Source organism: Pochonia chlamydosporia, chromosome 3 (genome assembly GCF_001653235.2).
Source record: "Pochonia chlamydosporia 170 chromosome 3, whole genome shotgun sequence".
Lineage (NCBI taxonomy): Eukaryota > Fungi > Ascomycota > Sordariomycetes > Hypocreales > Clavicipitaceae > Pochonia > Pochonia chlamydosporia.
The window spans coordinates 4,140,034-4,158,551 of NC_035792.1; the positions used below are offsets into that span (position 1 = coordinate 4,140,034).

The window sequence follows — 18,518 nt, forward strand, 5'->3', positions numbered from 1 at the left end:
ACTGCCGACTGTCACCATCCAGGGATCAATCTGTGCACAACGGGACACTGCCGTGCATTTACCTTGAACCTATCGTGAACGCCATGAACAACGAACTCGTCACATGGACCACAGGGTTCCTGACTCTTGGGCTAGTGGCATCCAACCACAACCCATCCCACCACATCCAGTGCCAGGCCGCATTTGTGGGAGGTACCTTGGTTAAAGGAATTGTTCCATTACCGCGCGAGGTTGTTGATGTAGCCCATCTGGTACAGGTGCATTTGCTGTTCCGTTATCGGATTGGCAACGAAGCAGCGTTTCTCCCTTTGCATGGCTAGATACCCCCATTTCCCCGACCTCCACCTCATACTTCAATTCAAGAGCTCAAAACTTGGGATTCAATCGCTGGCAAAGAGAATACTCAGCATTGCGAGTACGCTGTGGCTGAGCACCAAGGTAGTTGTCGATGCCACGGATCAGATCGAGCAGCGGCTGATGAGACTCGCAAACATTGGATCCACAGTGGATTTTTCGCTGGGGCTTTTTCTTGCCTTTTGAAAGCAATGCCAGGAACTGGGATGCTTATTCTTAGCTTTCCAGCCGTTGGGGATTGGATCGCCCGCCAGCTGCATGGAATTGGAAGCTTTGACAAGTTTTGTCGAAGAAATTTTCAAGCTACCCTTGTCTGTACCTTGGAGCCTCGTGTCCATTGGTGAAGACCACATGCTTGCTGGTCTGGACTTGAGACGTGGTTCAGAGACCATGTGCCTTGCCGATTTTTCTAGAACAGCCCTGTGGACGCTTTCGGCTTTGCCAAACACGGGTCAGGCCGGAAAGTCTAGGAGTGGAAATGCGTATGCGGGCCGTCAATCATTATATGAATGCACTCAAGCAATCTACAGCCGCAGCAAGCTCGAAAGCCCGCGGCTAGGCGCAGACACGTCAATGTTTGCCCAGGCTCGAGCAAACTTGTCAAAGGCCAAGTTTGTGGAGCGCGGATCATGGTTTCCTGTACATTCCAGGTTTTGTGTTTTTCCTGCTTTCACTTTCACCACTACGTGGCGACCGCAAGTCGTAGAGGATTTCTGAAGTCCAAAAACCTCCACCATTTCGAAGATTACCACTTTGGTACGGAGTAGACCTCCCCATGTTCAATGTTTGTTGTTCTCAGTCAGACAAGCCACCATCTCGGAAAACGAAGTAATGCAATCTCGACCAGTTCCTCTTGAAAATGATGCTGTATTTCCAGCTTGGACATTACGCTATCCATATTGTACATTTGGCCCCTGCCAACTTCCCTTGGTATACACTCAACCTCGCTCCTCTTTGATGTGGGTGACATACCATCGACTCTTCATGATAGTCACTATGCCACCACATTGATTCCAATAGACCTCGCTTGGTAAATGATTGATCTACACAAGCCATCCAAAGAAAGCCCAGAAAGTCGTAGCTCTGACTGCTTAATCTTCGCGATTTCGTAAACATGCTTCAAGCTGATGGTTCCCACCGTCTCATGCCCCGGGTTGCTGGCCCCCCTCCTGTTTCCCTTCTTGTTCCGCGGTGCTTCGGCAGCATTCAAGAGAAGCCATGATGTTTGCGGCGTCCTCAGGTCAAAGTGGAAGGATCGGTCTGGTCGAACGGTGACGAGGCAAGGCATCGGGGTGCCAGGGGTGATGTGTGCAGTCCTAGCATTGAACTCCTGCAAAGTTTCAAATTCCACAGCAGTTAGTAGTGTTCCGAGATGTGCCAATTGGCCGTGTTGCGCAGCCATCGCAGCGACGTGGCCTTTCCCATACCTTGCAGAAGTCCATCGATTTGACACCCTTACTTCCCAGCGCAGGACCAACGGGCGGACTGGGACTCGCCTGGCCGGCTCCGACTATCAGCTTGACGATCTGATCGACAGCCCCGGCTGCGCCTTTCGCTTTCGACATCTTGACGGAACTGTGGCCTTGTTGTGGTGTTGGTTTCGAGAGCCAGGCGTGGTCAATCTGGTGATGGAGTCGTTGCTGGAAAGATTTCACCAAGCTGCGCCTATGGAGAGCAGCCTTGTGCTCCACAGACGGCAGGGGTGTCTGTATCTGGAATTTTTCTGACCAGCCCCACGACTGGCGGACAAAGTTCCAAAAATTTTGGACGGCAGCAAAAGCATCACGTTTGACGATCGTGATTGCCGACATCGTTTGGATTTCGTCGTGCATCTGCCTCAATTTCGAAGGAAATATATTTTCTTGGTTTCTTTCAACTTCAACGAACCAAAATATTCGAACAGATCTGCATCCATCATGCCTTCCACCCACAAGAAGGAAAAGCCGTGGGACACGGACGATATTGATAAATGGAAGGTCGACAACTTCACGTCCAAGGACAATGCTGGCGGCACATTCGCAGAGGAATCGTCCTTTGTGACGTTGTTCCCTAAGTACCGCGAAGTCTACCTGAAAGAAGCCTGGCCTCTCGTGACCAAGTCGCTCGAAAAGCACGGCATTGCCTGCACACTCGATTTGGTTGAAGGTTCAATGACCGTCAAGACGACCCGAAAGACGTTTGACCCAGCAGCGGTTCTGAATGCCCGCGACCTCATCAAGCTCTTGGCTCGAAGCGTCCCGGCCCCGCAGGCGGTCAAGATTCTTGACGATGGAATGGCATGCGACGTCATCAAGATTCGAAACCTCGTCGGCAGCAAAGACAGATTCGTCAAGCGACGACAAAGAATACTGGGACCGAACGGATCGACCCTCAAGGCGCTCGAACTCCTCACCGAGACGTATATTCTTGTTCACGGAAACACCGTCTGTGCCATGGGTGGCTACAAGGGCCTCAAAGAAATCCGCAGAATTATCGAGGACTGCATGGCCAACGTCCACCCCATCTACCACATCAAGGAGCTCATGATCAAGCGCGAACTCGCCAAGGATCCTGAACTTGCCAACGAGAGCTGGGATCGCTTCCTTCCCAACTTCAAGAAGAAGACGCTCAGCCATCGTCGTGTTCCCCACAAGGTCACAGACAAGGCTAAGAAGGTGTACACGCCGTTCCCGCCTGCACCTGAGAAGAGCAAGGTCGACAAGCAGATTGAGAGCGGTGAGTATTTCCTGGGCAAGCAGGCCAAGGAGAGGGCGGTTAAGGAGGAACGAAAGGAGAAGCAAAAGGTGCGTAAGGAAGAGAAGGCAAAGGAGCGAGAGGCGGAGTTCGTACCACCAGAGGAGGATAGGCCAAAGAAGAAACGAAAGAAGTCGTCGGAGTAACTAGCCAGAGAACAGGATGGGAGCCACTACGTCTTGGTCTTAGCTGAGGATTTGTATTTGGGAGCATTTTTGGCGTTCTAATATCCTGGAAATTTCAAGGTTTTACATTCAAAAATGATTATATGCAGCCATGTCGCTGTCCGTGCTCGTGTATATCCATTATCTTGTTGTCCGTTCTCCGAACCATAACATACTCTGTCTCGTGATCCTCTTTACATCTTACAATTTTGATGTTGGGTGGTCATCGATTTCAATCACCAACTTACCAAACTGTGTTCCGGCATCCATGTCCTTGAACAGGCCCTCGATTCCATCCAAGTTTGCCAATCCCTTGACTGTCTTGCTCACGATCGGTCGAATCTTCTTCTCTGCCACAAACGCAACCATATCCCTGAACTCCTTCTTAGAACCCATAGTAGAACCTCTCAGCTCAATGTTCATCAACACAGCAGGCATCGTCCACTCCATCTTGGGAGAAACCGTCATTCCATACTGGGAGATGATGCCGCCTGGCTTGAGAAACTTGGTCGACTTTGAGATGATGTTGCCTCCCGCGCCATCAATAACAGCATCGATGTAGGGTCTATCATCGGGGAGCGAATTCTTCAGCTCCCGCTCCCACCCGTCATTCTTGTAAATGACGCCGCCCCTGGCACCCAACTTCTTGGCCTTGTCGATCTTGGCCTGGTCACCCGAAGTAACGTAGACATTGATACCCATCGCCACAGCAAACTGAAGCACCTGTAGTGCCACGCCGCCTCCGATTCCCGTGATGAGAATGTTCCTACCGGCTTCAGCGTTGCCGCTCTTCGTGACGAGCGCGCGCCAGCCTGTCAGTCCTGCGAGAGGGAGTGCCGCGCCCTCAGCGGGAGTGAGGTGCGTGGGTGCAGGTACGACGTCGTCTTCATGGAGAAGAGCGTAGTCTTGGGCACAGCCAGTTTCTGTCATTGACGATGCGCCAATGATTAGGACAACGCCCTTTTCTGGTCCGACGGGGTCTGATTCCCACATGAGCATGGGGTTGATCAGGACAGGCTTGTTCAGCAGGTGCTTCTGCTTGACTGAGGATCCTGCCTCGACAACCGTGCCGTAGCCATCGGCGAGTAGGGGATTCTCAAAGGAGATGGCTGGGTAGAGATGTCTGCGGATGAAGAGGTCTTTGTGGTTGAGGGCAGCGGCATCCATGCGAACCAAGAGCTGGTTGGGGCCGACCTTGGGCAAGGGGACTTCCCTGATTTTGATGCTGCGATACAATGTTAGAGTTGAAGTAGTTTTTCATTTGATATACCTAGGTATTTGATATCCTTACGGGTAGTAGACCTTGCCAGGTTTGCCATCAATTTTTTGCACATGTAGGACCCGCGGCATTGTGACGTCAAAGAAAAGAAGGTAGGGTAGTAAGATAGCAATCAACTCAAAATTAAACAACTACAGGAAGAGGATACAACAATTGGTAGCCAATATATTGTTCGTATGCAGTACGGTGTGATTTTGATGCAAGTACGACGTCAACTTTATACATGGCCGTATTATAGCCGTCTTATTAATCCAGGTTCACATCAAATCGATCATGGCGCCAGGATCCCAAGGTCTTGTCTGGTCACAACCGAATGCCGTGGGGCGGGGAAGCAGCTGTGAGGGCGGAACCTCGGTTGTATCGAGTCGTGGGAGATCGGGCGTGCGGACGCAGGTACATTTATTCCTTCCTGCATGCTCAATGGTTTGGATTGACTGCAATGTGTCCTGGTTGTGCTTCGAAATCAAACATATACTTTTGCAGCAATCGTCTTTGTTAATTTCGAGGGGCCTGGTTACTGTTTATCCTTATCGGCAGACACACGGCTATATTTAGATGTTAAATGAAGTCATGTCACACCAAGCCAAGCCCGGGGCACTCGTCTGGTACGCACAGATCTGGTGCAACAAACGGTGTCTATCCTGTCCCCTGGTCGGCGAACGACTCCAGACCAAACATTAAACGGCGATGCAAGTCAACCGTCAACTCGCCCAGACATTACTTCTGCCACCATGGAATTCCCGGCTTCTGTGCCACAAAAACGCCTGGTGGCTGTTACTCAACAGAGCGAGGTCCCCAACTGCCGGCCATTGTCTCGCTCAAACAGCACGTCATGGTCCCCGACGATTGCCCAACCCACACCATCACCAATCCGACGTCGACACTAGCAACTAGTTGAGCCATCCCATCAACCACCGGACCCGATTATCCATCCGGCCCATTCACCCTCTCGTCTCGTCTTGTCTTGTCTTGACGAAGCGCTTCCCCGAGCTCCCCAAGTTGTCTTAAAAAAGAGGCCCCGCTGGCAAAATGGTTTGACGTTAATGTCCCCCCAAGCGAGGTCCGTCTATGCGTACTAGGTCTTTGTCAAAACGTGGCATTTGGATCCCCGAAGCGAACCAGACACCACATGAGCCTCTCCACCCCAGCTTTTTTTAAAACCCCTTCTAGATCGCCGAACATGGAATGCTTGCAGTGTCGTAATCCCGGAGGACACACCAACAAGTGAAAAAGGAAGCAGCCAAAAGAAACTAAGCTGTTATAAGAGCACAGACTACCACGTTCCAGCTTCTCTCGGATCTCTGCTCGACCAGTCGATTTTGCGGCAAGACACGGACATCCTGCAAGGGGAAAAAAGCAAGAAGCAAAAGAACCATGGCGACGACCGCGATAACCGGTGCCGCTTTTGGTGCGGCCATGATAGCCGCGGGCTTTCATCAACCGCAAGTGGTTATTTCGCAGATGAAATTTGAGAACTGGCACATGTTTCAGACTTTTCTGGCTGCCACTGCTACCAGCGCGTGAGTTGAATACTAAACGGCTTCGTAACTTATAGAAGTGTGAGTCACTGACATCACATCTAGAGCGGTCTACGCTATTGCAGAACGCCTGGGATACGTAAAGATTTCTCCCCGGAGCTCGTCTCCCCTAGGCCTCTTTTCCAAATATGACGGCAACATACTTGGCGGTAGTCTCCTTGGAGCAGGCATGGCTCTATCGGGCTCATGTCCTGGCACGCTCTACGCCCAACTAGCAGCTGGTGTTCGGACGGGTTTCCATGCCTTGGACGGTGCCATTATTGGCGGTATCCTGTGGTCAGGGCTGGTAAGCAAGCTTGTCAAGAGACGGCGGGAAAAGACGGGCGTGAAGCCAGAGCCGGGGGTTCTAAGTGAACAGTTGGGTGTTTCCAACGGCGCCGCACTCCTGCTCCTCGAAACAACCTTCATTGCCATCATCACTGCCACAACACTGTACACTCCCGCGAGCCCTACGGCCAGGTTTCCCGGCGCGGTAGGCGGCCTTCTCATCGGCGGTGCACAGTTATTTTCCATTCTTACCCGGAAGACAATGATGGGTATTTCCGGGTCCTTTGAAGAAGTGGGCAACTTCTTCTGGTGGCTCATCCGCGGAGCTGAGCCCAACGCCAAACCCACATCGTACCAGAACATCATATTCGCTTCAGGAGTCGTCGCCGGCGCATGGGGTCTGTTGAAACTGGTTCCAGACTTGGCGTCTGGCCCTGTCCACGAGGTATCGCCCTTGCTGGCAATGGCAGGGGGCGTCCTGATGGTTGTTGGGTCAAGATTAGCTGGTGGGTGTACCTCAGGCCATGGAATCAGTGGTATTTCACTACTATCTGCGTCGAGTGTAATTACGATTATGAGTGCGTTTGCCACAGGCGGTGTGGTTGCGCCGTTGGTTCATTGAGACATTCCGCCAAGTTTCTCCTGTTTATATTCATGTAAAGGCCGCTATATACCACAACTCTCTTTCATGATCAATCAATTTATCTTATTTCTTGATACCACAGCCCTTCTTCGCCGTGACCTCAATCTCAATCTTCATCTCCTCCTTCATCAGCGCAGACTGAATCATCATGGCAGCCGGCTTAACGTCCCCGAACCACTTCTTCAAGACCGGCCACGTCTTGGGGAAATCATCCCTGTTCGGCAAGATGTATTGCACGCGAACCACATCCGCCATACAGGAACCAGCTTCTTTGAGCGCCTTGTCGACATTAAGCAGGATCTGTTCCGCTTGTTCTGCCACGTCATCTGATATCTCGCCAGTTTCGTACTTATACCTGCTTATCACCTCAGCAAACAAGCATCGCATCTTAAAACAGTTCAAGTTACCCTGTAGTTCCTGATACCATTACCCAGTCGTCTACGACTACGGCACGAGAATATCCAATCTCGGCTTCAAAAGCAGAGCCGGAGCTGATGTTGATGCGGGACATTGTTTCTGGGTTTTGTTTATGTGGAATGTAGGGTAGCTTAAGAGGGGAAGATACCTAGGCTGGTAGGAGTGCTGCTTCGTGAGGAAGTAGTTATACGTGTCGACGGTATGTTGCGGTAAGTAATTGGTATTTTGTATTTGAAGGGCGTGGTTCCGAAATGTCGGTGCTGTTATTGGATGAGTCACTTAGATGCGAGGACCCTTGGTGTTCGACTGCAAGAGATGGAGGACCAATTGGTGGGGTAATCCGTGCTGTTGGGCTTGGTGGGTCGACGAATGCATCGTGGACGTTATGTCTGCGAATGTAGAGCGCAATTGCTTCAGAAGATGATTCTGCAGTTTGATGACATGTGTTTTGGACACCGACGGGAATCTACATCAAAGTTGCAAAATCGCCAAGCCGCCCCCTCGGTTGAAAAGGCCGAAGAAAAAAAAGAGCATTGTACTTGTACCGGCACCAAAGATATGTTGCAGAAAGTCATGGATGCGTAGCCGGTGAAGAGTGAAATTCGTGGTATCCATTGACTTTCAACGCTTTTATACACTTTTATAGTACAAAATGCTACTGTACACAAGCTGTTGTTCATTGACCAGATAACTCCTTGACCATGTTCGCAACAGCTTTCCTGTCCACATCCTTGCCCTCCAAGCTGCCAGATATTCGCTTCATCACGTCACCCATTAGCGACTTGGCTGCAGTTCCGGCGCCCTTGGAAGCATCAATGGCTTCTTGTATCAGGGCCTTCAGTTCAGCCTCTCCCAATGTCTGGACACCACTGCCAGCCAGGTAGTCATCCAGTATACGAATCTGAACATTTTCCTTCTCGACGAGGTCCTCTCGCCCTGCAGCTTTGGCGTCCGCAGCAGCATCTTGGGCGTTCTTTTGAATGCGTCGTATCAGGGCAACGAGTTGCACGTCGGTGCGAATCGGGCTGGAGGTCTTGGAGGCATTGAGGTTGGCAGACATGATTGATCTCAAGACGGAGAGTCGTGGGGCGTCCTTGGCCCGCATGGCAGTTTTCAGATCCCCCTTGAGCTTCTGCAAGAAAGGCGGAGGAGCGTCCTCCGTGCTTGTTGAATATGCTCGGAAGACACGCTGCATGGTGAATGATGGCGGCGAACGAGGAAGCTGAGGTGGTTGCGCCCAGCGCACCGCTGACAGGAGAGACATTGTCGGTTTGGACGCCATGGCGGCCGAATATCGAACGATGCGTTTGTTGGCTTCAATTGCTTCGGAATGTGCTCGGAGGCTGTGCAAATGATATTCGAAGCAGAATCAAAAGCAGATATCTTTTTTGTATTTTTGAGCTGAGAGAAGGTTTGAGAGGCGGCGGAGCTTGTCCATTGGCTGCAGGTGTGGGCACTTGAGCAGTCGGTCACTGGCGGACGACTGTCGCCGAATCAGCTGATCCAGGCGAGTTTTCGGCCTTTTCTTGAGCGAGACGCCTTGGTGGTTGAACCAAGACCAAGACTTCAACATGAGGGCACATGAGGGCACATCAGTCACTGGCCAGACCAGATGCCTGGCTCCCCCCCTCCATGTCTCCATGTCCATCTGGTACCTGTCCGTTTGGCTCAATTGATATCCTTTGCCTCCACTAGCTAAAAGCTGCAAGCCTCATGTCGTTGGCTGGAGCCGAGGAGTGGAGCGATGGAATTGAATTTAGGTGCCGGAGATGGTGTGTTGTCCATGCCTGCATATACATATATACACATCCATAATATCTACCTGGGCATGCAACTCAGGACGAGCAGAGGCGTGCCATCTGGCCATGCAGCCCCATCGTGTTCTCACCAGGTGCTTCGACATACGCGTCCGAGAAATAGCCTCCATTTTCCACATCTTGCGGCCTTTCCATGACATCTCGGCGACCCGCTGTGGCTTGAGGATCGCCGAAGCCGTCTTATCACCTGACCCAGACCTAGGGAGCAACAATTTGATCCAATCTTCAAATTGCAACAGCTGGGAGTTGGTCAGCGGCGCTAATCTGCAGTTAGTGGTCTAAATATTTGTAGTCTGGTCTGATCTGGCTTGGTACACTGCCATCTCCGCTTGCTGGGCAAAATGCTTGTGCCACAGCCTTCTAATTGGAAGCCTTTGTGCACTTGTACAGCCTGGCCTGAAATGAGAGCGAGCGAGCCAGTCTGAGTGAGAGTGAGAGTGTTTTGCCCAGCGGCCAGAGAGAAGCGAAGGGGTAAAATTTCATTCCATCTCCTCAAGGGAACAATCCGGCTGCAAAACCCAACTAGCAGACCTGTCCAAAGGAGCATGATAGACCGTTTCCCCAACTTCTTAAACATTGGCCTAAGGGGGTGGAGTGACCATCAACGGATATCGAAGTTGCATTTCCCCCTGGCCTAACGTGGTTCGGAAGAGACGGGGAACGGAGCCCATGTCAGCCGGTGCCAACTTGCTGTGTGGCACATTCTGCCCAAGCAGAAATGAATAATCCATTTGTAAACGTTGCAAGCTGGAGCAGAACCAGAAAGCTGGGTACCTAGCACCAAGACCAAATCAGCATTAGAGTTGACGTATTTGATGGGGATTAGCATGCCAGCCATGCTGATGCCCAACTTGGCTCCCACAGTTTGGACGGTGACGGACGAACTGTTTGATAAGCTCTGGTTTGGTTTGGTGCCATGCATTTTGATGGCTTGGGATGTGACTCGACTCGTCGCCACTATCCTTTCGTTGCAATCACCGGGTTCCAGTCTGTCGGTACTGGTGTGCCCACCCGATAGGCACCAAGTAATGAACTGGCCTGGCCTGGCCTGGCCATAAATGTTGGCGCATCCGCTTTGTTGTTTGTGTAGCTTATTTCTCAACGCCATCTCGGACCAAACGTGACACTCGACAGTGCATGTGCCGCTGCACGGCGGGTTGACGCTGCTGTTGACGCTATAGCAACTGCCGTGTCAGCCATGGCAATGTCGTTGACGCCCGTCGACACTTCTTTGACCCTCGACGCCGAGAGTGCCTTGGATTGTTGGCTTTTCGGCCATCAGAATCCAGACTCGCCGTCCAAGTCTGGTGGATGTTGTGACTCTGTCCGTGGCCAACATTGAAACCATTGACTTCTATTGGGAAGCTGGCGGCGGCTGGTAACACCCTCAAATGTCCAAACCTGATCTAGTGCTACAACACTTGTGTCCAAGGAAGCATCAGACTGGGCAGGATCAAAAATGCCCAGCCAACTTGGAAGGCGCGACCGCAGAACAACGACCGGACCAGACCAGACTCCTTTTGCCATCCGCCAAACCAAACTACCGAACAAAACCACCACAGACCAGACATTCTAATGAGACCAGCGTTCTGGCTTTGGTTACAATACTTGTTCATACTGGATCTGTCTGGCTACCTCTTCTCCATGCCTATCCCTCGGCAGGAGAAACTAATCGAATCAAAGGACCAGCAAGACCTACTGAGCACCACGACTCGCCTTAACGGGCTACTAACCTTGGCTCCTACTTGCAGTTCGCCTATTTGCTTCGCACGGTGCTGACTATCGGGTACGCCGTGATGCTGCTGGTTTGCGGCCGATACAAACGTATCTGAATAAATGATGTGAGTGGACTGTCGTTGGCTTGCATTGCTGCTTTCCCAAGCGTTGAAACCCAGAAGATTACTCACAATGGAAAGTAGGCCTTGTGGCAGAAATACGTTAGCTCTTGTCAGACGACATTTGCCCTTGCCGGAGTGCATACCTTGTACGAGGGATTAGTTGCTTCAGCTCTGGCTTGATCTACCAAAAGATTGAAGTCCTCGATCGGCATACTGCAAAACGTTCTATCAATACCTGAACCCAATCGTGGGAAGCACCGCCTTACCTTTTTAACCCGGTTAACGGGTATAGCGCCATCGAATACAGTAATTGAACAACATTCTCCGCATTGGCGAGCCCTATATCACGATCTCTAGCTTCTGAATGCGAGCAAAATTAGCGACGACCTTTTCTTCTCGCGTTGCATCCACAGATGGCATACCATTTGGCCAAGAACACATTGGCAGGGTCAATAACCGCGACTCGACTTCGGTGAATCCGGCGCTCCTCATCCACTGTGCAAGCTGCAAAGCTGCTCGAGGGTCCTTATGTGGATGCAACGCAGAAAGATACAGCCTTGACCATTTGGATAAAGCATGGTCTGTCTCGTCGAACACGTCAGCATTTCGGGTAGAGTCTTGTTAGGAACCATAATTCTTGCCTCTTGTCAAGGTCCCGTTGTCTGATTGAGCGTTGAAATATATCTCGACCATTTGACACCAGCCTCCAGGTCGAAGGACGCGAAACATATCCCGAATATAACTGCGCCAACGATTTGCATGGATTCCACCACACATCATTTGGCTGTGAACTACATCAAACCGTCCCGGGGCAAAAGTAAAGCTAGAACACCAAAAGGAAATCAGTCCAACATCAGACAGTTTTGGAAACGGTTTCACCGACCTTGCATTTAAATCGTCAATTTGGAAATCCAGGTTATCCGGTTGGTCTTCGGGTATCATGTTTGGGCAAATGTCGACGCCAATCACCTAAAAAGCATAAAATCAGCGATAATCCATGGCTTCCAATATGTTTTGAGAGAATATCGATGCCATGTTATTGGAAAGTACACAGTCTATGCCCCTTGGCGAGTATCGTGGCTTGCAATGGAATAGACGGCGCGTTTCGTACCTCACAGTCTGGAAAGGTTCTTGACACATCGAGTGCCCAGTCTCCGGCCCCGAAGCCGCATTCGAGTACTCGTTTCGGCGCGTCCACCGGGGGAAAGATGAGCCTGTTATCGAAAACTCGGCAGAAAACGTTGTGCATTAATTCGAGTCGAGCCATCTCTTCCTTTGTTTGTCACATTCTTAGCGGACGATGCCGTTTAGTTTTGTGGCCCAGCACCGAAGGAAGGGACATACCTCGTCAACAGGAGAAAAGTATACACCGTTGACCAAGGCATACTTTTGGTACGTTCGACCATGATAGTCGATTGTTTCTGCGAAAGACTCGTCTAGAGGAACTGTTCCGTCTCTTCCTCTACCGTTAGTGATGCAGACGGGCCTTTGGTTGAAGATGTCCCTTACTCGGCGTCCATAACTTGGATCGATCGATAGTCAAGTGCTGCTCTTGAATGTTGGGTTGCCAAACGGCTGTAAGGGTAGTATGGTAAGGAGATGAGAGTTTTTACCTGTGGCAGTCTCGCGCAACAGAGGCAGTCATGTGGTATGCGACGAATAATCCCGGTCCACCTCGCTGGGCCTCTAACGGCAAAACTGCTTTATAGCGTCGCAGGCTTAGGCACAGAGCCTTGGGAATCGAGACTAGCGAGGACTGTTTCTGACTGGTAGGCCTGGGATTCTTTGCTTTCCGAAAGGGTTTGACATGGCCCGAGTTAATGGACAGCTGAGACTACGAGGAAGACCTGATTCCCAACTGCGTTGCTCAGTACTTCCGTTTACAAACCTCAACGCAGTCAGCTATTCACTTGTGCCACCCAATCAATTCTTGAGCCCACCGACAGCCAGGGGTGGGCTTAGATGGAGGCAAGAGATGCAAACCGGAACTCTGTTTGTTATGACGCACGATGGATCCGCAGGCTCCGTCTTGAATGAGCAACTCATGGGAACACCTTGAAGGATGGCAACACGGCGGCAGAAGCAGGTCTAGGAGACAACATTTGTCGCATCGGGTTTGCCTCCGGCCTTCTGACAGCAGTTGGAGCGACCTTGTGCTCCGTCGAAAAATAGTTTGGTTTGATGGTGACTGATGGCGCGAATTGTCACAATTACTGCAAGAAAACTTGTCTGGCTATTCTGGAAACAAGGCTCAATGCTTCAAATTTCGGTTCTGTGGATCAATCATAGAATGGCATTTGCAGCACATGCTAACGACTACGTGCTGGGGCAGAAGAAAAGGTTTGAGAGGGTGTGCCTGGCCAAAACGCAGCAAGCTCGCTGAGTCGGAATGCTTCTGGAACGCTGCTACCTAATCTACGGAAAGTCATTGGGACATGCCTAACGGCCGAATGCTTGTTATTAATAAACAGCCGAGTTGGTGTAGGGGATGTCGACGGCAGTGTCAGGGTAGCCTCTACCCTTGGCCCGGCGCTTTGCAGCGTTCAAAGCCCTTGCCGGTGGACATGCCAACAGTTGCGGAACACACAGCCTGGAAATGCAGCTTGAGCTGACCTGACATCCACCACTCGGTATGGTGACGTTACTTGCAGAAGACGGGCATTGGGTGACAGAAGCGGCTCTGGTTTCTCAACATGGTCCCAAAAATACGGAGACGGCTGTGGAAGAATACAGCCCCGACGGCATCGAACCGTTTGCTTTATCCGCGTCATTTGCAAACATGCCTGCAACTTCGCCGACATGAATCCACAGCTATCAAGCCTCAAGTGGGCGAATCTAAAGAGAGAGGAGTAGCCTAAGGAATGAAGACACGGATATTGGGCCTTAGACGCCTTCTCAGACCTTCATGGAACTCGTCAGGTGGACTACAAACGCTATACATATTCATTGTATTGGAATATGAAAGAATCCAAGGGTCATGCCAAGTCCCCTTCCCAAAATAATTGCCATCACAGTCAACAGAAGGTCCACAAAGTACTCCGTATCTTTACCGCTATATGGCACGGCCCCTCATTTGCCGTGAACTGAAGCATGAGCCAAGTCGGGACATCCAGCAACTACAGTCAAGGGGGCAAAGACTTATTAGCTACCCCATCGCATAGTAACTGATGCCCGCTTGTGATAAAGGATCAACCTAGGCGCACAATTGTGTGTACAATGACAAGGCTCAATGGATTATCCACCAACTTCAATTTCAAGACCAGTCACCAGCAGTCGCTAGCCTCCTTACCGTGGCTGATCCAGACCTATCCAGAGACCCTGGATACACCGATAAAGACTACCTGCCAGACAATCTGCATTGACAAGGGTACGTTTATCAAGGAGGTGTGGGAAGCGGGTACACAGAACCACACGACTTTGCTGGTGACAGAGGACGGGAACGTAGGATGAAATATTTCAGGTTGCCGGAGTCTGAATCATTATCCTTCCGCACTGGTTCACACGAGAACCAGGAATCGCCCATTTGGTGCGTCACCCGCAACTCGACTTGCATAATGGACAGATCGGCTCTGAACAAATCCATTTCTCTCTGCGTTGTTCACGACACGAGATTTCTCTGTTGCGTAAAAGACCCGCTTCGGTGCGCTAAGCTGGTCAGCGGACCAGACATGTGCGACATGGTCCGCAGGCACTGGAAGCCAAAGGCGTTTTCGCTGATGTACCAACCTAGGGCGGACATCTTTCGTCATTGGGAGTGTGCAGAAGCATATAGCCCAAAGCATGTATTGTTCATACGTGGATGTGGCCAGTGGCCAGGGACAGCATGGAAGACCCGCCAACGAGACAAGTACTCGGATTGCACAGCGAGGCTGTTGTCTCTTGATTTGCGTTGCATTATTATGCTTTCAGCAGTATGTAATCGGATGGGTGTCTTTGGAGTTACAAATGATTTTGGGGTCATCTTCAAAGACGGCTTGGATTGTCAAACAAAGAAGTTCCTTCAAGCCAAAGACGAGCCAAATTCTCACAACTTCGCACGTCATACGATAAAAGGACCCAGGTACCAGGTCCCCGTCACCGCGGCTTGCTGGCCTTCAACTCCTTACCGTTTGCAGCACCGTCTCAGGGGCGGACCGGCGCGAGCCATTCCTCGCAGGGGGCCTGATCCTTGCGCAGCCCCCTTTTTTGCCGAACCAGGCCGTCGGGTTTTGCTGCATCGCGTGGGGGACCAGTTCCTCGGGTTTTCAGCAGGTCAAGTTTGCGTCATGGCCTTTGAGTCCAGAGTGCAGCCTGGATGAACTGAGACAATCTGCAGAAGCTGAACCGTGGAGGTGATACAGTTCCAGCTCGAACATCGGATGAGCTGAAGAACATTCAAAACACTAACCATGATGCATGCCATTATTTGCGTGTAGTCTAAAATCCAGTCTATGATATCCATGTTGTGCCACTTATAATTTTGATAACCCCTTCTGGAGCCCTTGGTCACATTGTACCCCTCCCAAGTCCAGAATTCCCAAGACCAACAGGGTCGCCTATATGGGATAATAACATGAAAAAGAAACGAGGAAAGAGAGAACTGCCTATGTTTACAATACATTATCCCAAGTACAACATGACGAGTCACAAATCAGGCCGCCTTCAACTGAGTCAGGTTTCCAATGGGGTTCATTGGCCAAGGCGTCGGCCCGTCTAGTCTGCTCTGAGAGGAAGAGTAGCAGACGAGCCAGTCGATGTACCCAGGAAATTTGGCCGGCTCCCGCGCGAAACAAACTTGCTCTTTCACGCAAGGCGTGGTGGCGAAGATGGTGGCCCTTGCCGCATCATCCCTTGCGAATGCTGGGCGGTTAGCTAGAGATTAGATTTCTCAGTTGTCTTGTGCACACTCCCAATGTGGACCGGGCACTTCTAGCTCGTGGATGACGTGACAATTGCCTGCCCGAAATGGATAATGAAACCATCCCTCTAATTCCTTTTCGGCAAGGTATGGCCATTCATCAGCACCAAGTAAACACGGGGTTTCTGCTCTTGACTGCCTCGAGCCGCTCGACTATGACCTTTCGCTGATTGCCCATCTGACCTTCCGCTGCGGCATAACCTAAGTCTCCGTCGAGGTCATCGTCGTACGAATCATGTGAATCTCCATACAATTGTTGGGCTATGCTGTTGCTGTTGCGTCTTGCAGCGGCAGGCGTAGCAAATGAGTATCTGCGCTGCTGGTAGGGGCCATGACGGGTCGGCTCGTAGACATTGAGTGAGCGAGATCCTACCGGGTTGCTGAATGGATTTCTGTCAGGGCCGTTCAGAGACCGTCTCTCGTCAGGTGACCGGGCACCATCATCGTTGGGACTAGAAATCTCGTCAAATCGGCCAGATCGCGGCATCTCCACAGGGGCTGTCTGCAATCCAAGTAGGTCGGCCGACGGACCCTGGCTAACAGGCACAGAGCTCGCAATGTCGGCCTCATCCATAGATTGCCGGACGTTCGAGTTGCGCCGCAGCTCAGAAGAGGTCACACGCATGGGTACTGCAACTGGGACGTCGACCAAATCGTCCCAAACGCACACCTTGGTGCGACGAGTGAGCTCTAAAGGACCATGATCTGAGGTTTTCAGAGCCTCGACGACGTTCCAAGCCTGGCCCTTCATCACAGCAATTTGCTTGGCAAACATGCGTTCCTGGAAGTCTTCATCAACTTGGAAGACCCTCTTGAGCGCTATTTGAGTTTGAGCCCACCAAGCCGTCGAAGTGAGGAGGGGTAGGAAGTGATCTCTCGTCTTTTGTGAAAATGGGCGGCCAATGAGGTCTACAGGTAGGAAAAGCCAGCCAAACGGAAAACTGCCAGATATACGACGTTAGCGAGCTGCGTCTTTTGTGAAGTACAAAAGAAATATGTGATGTATCAGTTGCAGGCTTACCTCCGCCACGCATCGGGATGTTTCCAGGGCCATGAAAGCGAGTTGTCAATCGCACCGACGTACATGGCTGGATCCCTTGATGCAACTTTGTTGCTCGAGGCATTCATAGGCATCTGGCTCCTATAGGGGTATGATGCCTTGGTAGCAGACTGAGGCATCTGCTCTAGATCAACGGGTCGTGGAGCCGCCTCCTCATCTTCTTGAGGAGTTTCCATGTTCAGATGTACAGGATCTGATGCCAGAGATACGTTGCCCGTTTCCCAGTCAACTTTGATCATCCAATTATCCAGACCACGATCTGTGTTCCTCATGATGTAGTCTAAAATAACAAGCTTCTCGAGTTCCTCCCTGAAGGACTGCTTGATTTGTTCAGTCCACGTGAATCGTGGCGGGCTGCCATCGTCGTCGGCATTCTCTGGTAATTCATCATCGCTCAAATCGGCATCTTCCGGCGATCCAGACGTAGATGGGCGGCAGCTATCCGTCCACTTCTTCTTTCGATTTCTATGAGTCTCATTTGCTCGAAACCCGGACCAATATTGATCGGGCCAAGGGTGCTCTCGTAAAAGACATTGGCGTCTTTGAAGCCCTTGAGAAAGACTTGGAAACTACCTGGCTTGGCTGGGAGCGGCTTCTTCTTCCGGTAAAAGTTGCGGCGGTCCCAGAAGGGGTAGTGGAAGGACTTCGATGATAGCCATACAACATCGGTGTAGGGCACGAGGTGGGTGCGAAGTTGGTAGTCGAGTACGTACGCTGCTGCTTCACTGACATATGAGAGATTGGGGATCAAGCTGTGAGCGATGGTGGTTAGCAACTGCAAACGTAATATGAGTGACTTATCCAAACGTACCAAGCTCGTCCGAAGCAGCAAGGGAAAAGATTTCTGTGAATCCACTTGTTCCATTTCGGATTACCCGCTGCGTACGGCTCCTCGTCCTTGGGTTTAAAGACGCCGACAATCTTGCCATCCGGGTTTCTCGCAAAGTAGCTGCCAGAACTACCTTGCGAAATCATGCTTGGATGGACCTCTTGACGAATTGCAGCTCGTACACTTTCCACAATGCTTTCAAACTCGGCTTTTGTCATCACGCCAGGCTGGTCTTCAGCCAAGCCCTCTGCCGTAAGGGGACGCACACCCTCGGGCGGCTGGAAGACGGAATGGTGGATTTCAAGTCGATCCTCTTCGCCTGATATGCTCTTGCCCCTACCACGCTTGAATTTGGAAGCGATTTCGTCTGCCCATCGTTCCAACCTTGCATTGATGGCCTTTATATCAACACCGCCATGGGAGCCTACTCGTCTTCGAAACTTTGGCCGTTGGCTTGCTTTGGGGCTTATCATGCCGGAGCGATGGCGAGGTTGTGATATGGGTGCGAAGCGCGGCGCTGAGGCCGGCTGTAGGGAGGCGGAGGAAGCGACGAGGGGATCATCGTCGGAGTCGTCGCTGAACTGGTCGGCTTGTGCGAGGCGTTCGTAGCCGGTGGTGGGGGGTCGATCCCGGGGCATGGTTTAACTGAATGTTGGATTTGGACAAGCGGCCATCACGATGG

At 51.3% G+C, this 18,518-nt stretch overlaps 8 protein-coding genes across 8 annotated transcripts; 3 read left to right on the top strand and 5 right to left on the bottom strand.

Annotated features, from left to right (window-relative positions):
* Nucleotides 1–612: 612 nt before the first annotated feature.
* On the top strand, nucleotides 613–1,071 carry VFPPC_17655 (hypothetical protein; the record flags this gene model as incomplete). Its single annotated transcript, XM_022429347.1, has 1 exon — nucleotides 613–1,071. One exon carries the CDS (start codon nucleotides 613–615, stop codon nucleotides 1,069–1,071), a length of 459 nt encoding a protein of 152 aa, XP_022285615.1.
* Nucleotides 1,072–1,348: 277 nt separating this feature from the next.
* On the bottom strand, nucleotides 1,349–2,165 carry VFPPC_17654 (60S ribosomal protein L19 precursor; the record flags this gene model as incomplete). The annotated part of the gene is made up of 2 exons (XM_022429346.1): nucleotides 1,349–1,684; nucleotides 1,782–2,165. 2 exons carry the CDS (start codon nucleotides 2,163–2,165, stop codon nucleotides 1,349–1,351), a joined length of 720 nt encoding a protein of 239 aa, XP_022285616.1.
* A 105-nt stretch (nucleotides 2,166–2,270) lies between these two features.
* VFPPC_05092 (90S preribosome/SSU processome component KRR1) lies at nucleotides 2,271–3,233 on the top strand (the record flags this gene model as incomplete). Its single annotated transcript, XM_018284336.1, has 1 exon — nucleotides 2,271–3,233. One exon carries the CDS (start codon nucleotides 2,271–2,273, stop codon nucleotides 3,231–3,233), a length of 963 nt encoding a protein of 320 aa, XP_018145785.1.
* A 219-nt stretch (nucleotides 3,234–3,452) lies between these two features.
* On the bottom strand, nucleotides 3,453–4,601 carry VFPPC_05093 (oxidoreductase; the record flags this gene model as incomplete). The annotated part of the gene is made up of 2 exons (XM_018284337.1): nucleotides 3,453–4,476; nucleotides 4,543–4,601. The coding sequence occupies 2 exons, from the start codon at nucleotides 4,599–4,601 to the stop codon at nucleotides 3,453–3,455; spliced, it is 1,083 nt and encodes a 360-aa protein (XP_018145786.1).
* Nucleotides 4,602–5,904: 1,303 nt separating this feature from the next.
* Nucleotides 5,905–6,957, top strand: VFPPC_05094 (YeeE/YedE family protein; the record flags this gene model as incomplete). Its single annotated transcript, XM_018284338.1, has 2 exons — nucleotides 5,905–6,050; nucleotides 6,114–6,957. The coding sequence occupies 2 exons, from the start codon at nucleotides 5,905–5,907 to the stop codon at nucleotides 6,955–6,957; spliced, it is 990 nt and encodes a 329-aa protein (XP_018145787.1).
* Nucleotides 6,958–7,041: 84 nt separating this feature from the next.
* On the bottom strand, nucleotides 7,042–7,489 carry VFPPC_13759 (C6 zinc finger domain-containing protein; the record flags this gene model as incomplete). Its single annotated transcript, XM_018291531.1, has 2 exons — nucleotides 7,042–7,333; nucleotides 7,386–7,489. 2 exons carry the CDS (start codon nucleotides 7,487–7,489, stop codon nucleotides 7,042–7,044), a joined length of 396 nt encoding a protein of 131 aa, XP_018145788.1.
* A 582-nt stretch (nucleotides 7,490–8,071) lies between these two features.
* Nucleotides 8,072–8,677, bottom strand: VFPPC_05095 (aspartyl/glutamyl-tRNA amidotransferase subunit B-related protein; the record flags this gene model as incomplete). The annotated part of the gene is made up of 1 exon (XM_018284339.1): nucleotides 8,072–8,677. The coding sequence occupies one exon, from the start codon at nucleotides 8,675–8,677 to the stop codon at nucleotides 8,072–8,074; it is 606 nt and encodes a 201-aa protein (XP_018145789.1).
* Nucleotides 8,678–16,047: 7,370 nt separating this feature from the next.
* VFPPC_05096 (phosphatidylinositol 4-kinase type II subunit alpha) lies at nucleotides 16,048–18,474 on the bottom strand (the record flags this gene model as incomplete). The annotated part of the gene is made up of 4 exons (XM_018284340.1): nucleotides 16,048–16,888; nucleotides 16,969–17,462; nucleotides 17,540–17,759; nucleotides 17,819–18,474. The coding sequence occupies 4 exons, from the start codon at nucleotides 18,472–18,474 to the stop codon at nucleotides 16,048–16,050; spliced, it is 2,211 nt and encodes a 736-aa protein (XP_018145791.1).
* Nucleotides 18,475–18,518: the final 44 nt, after the last annotated feature.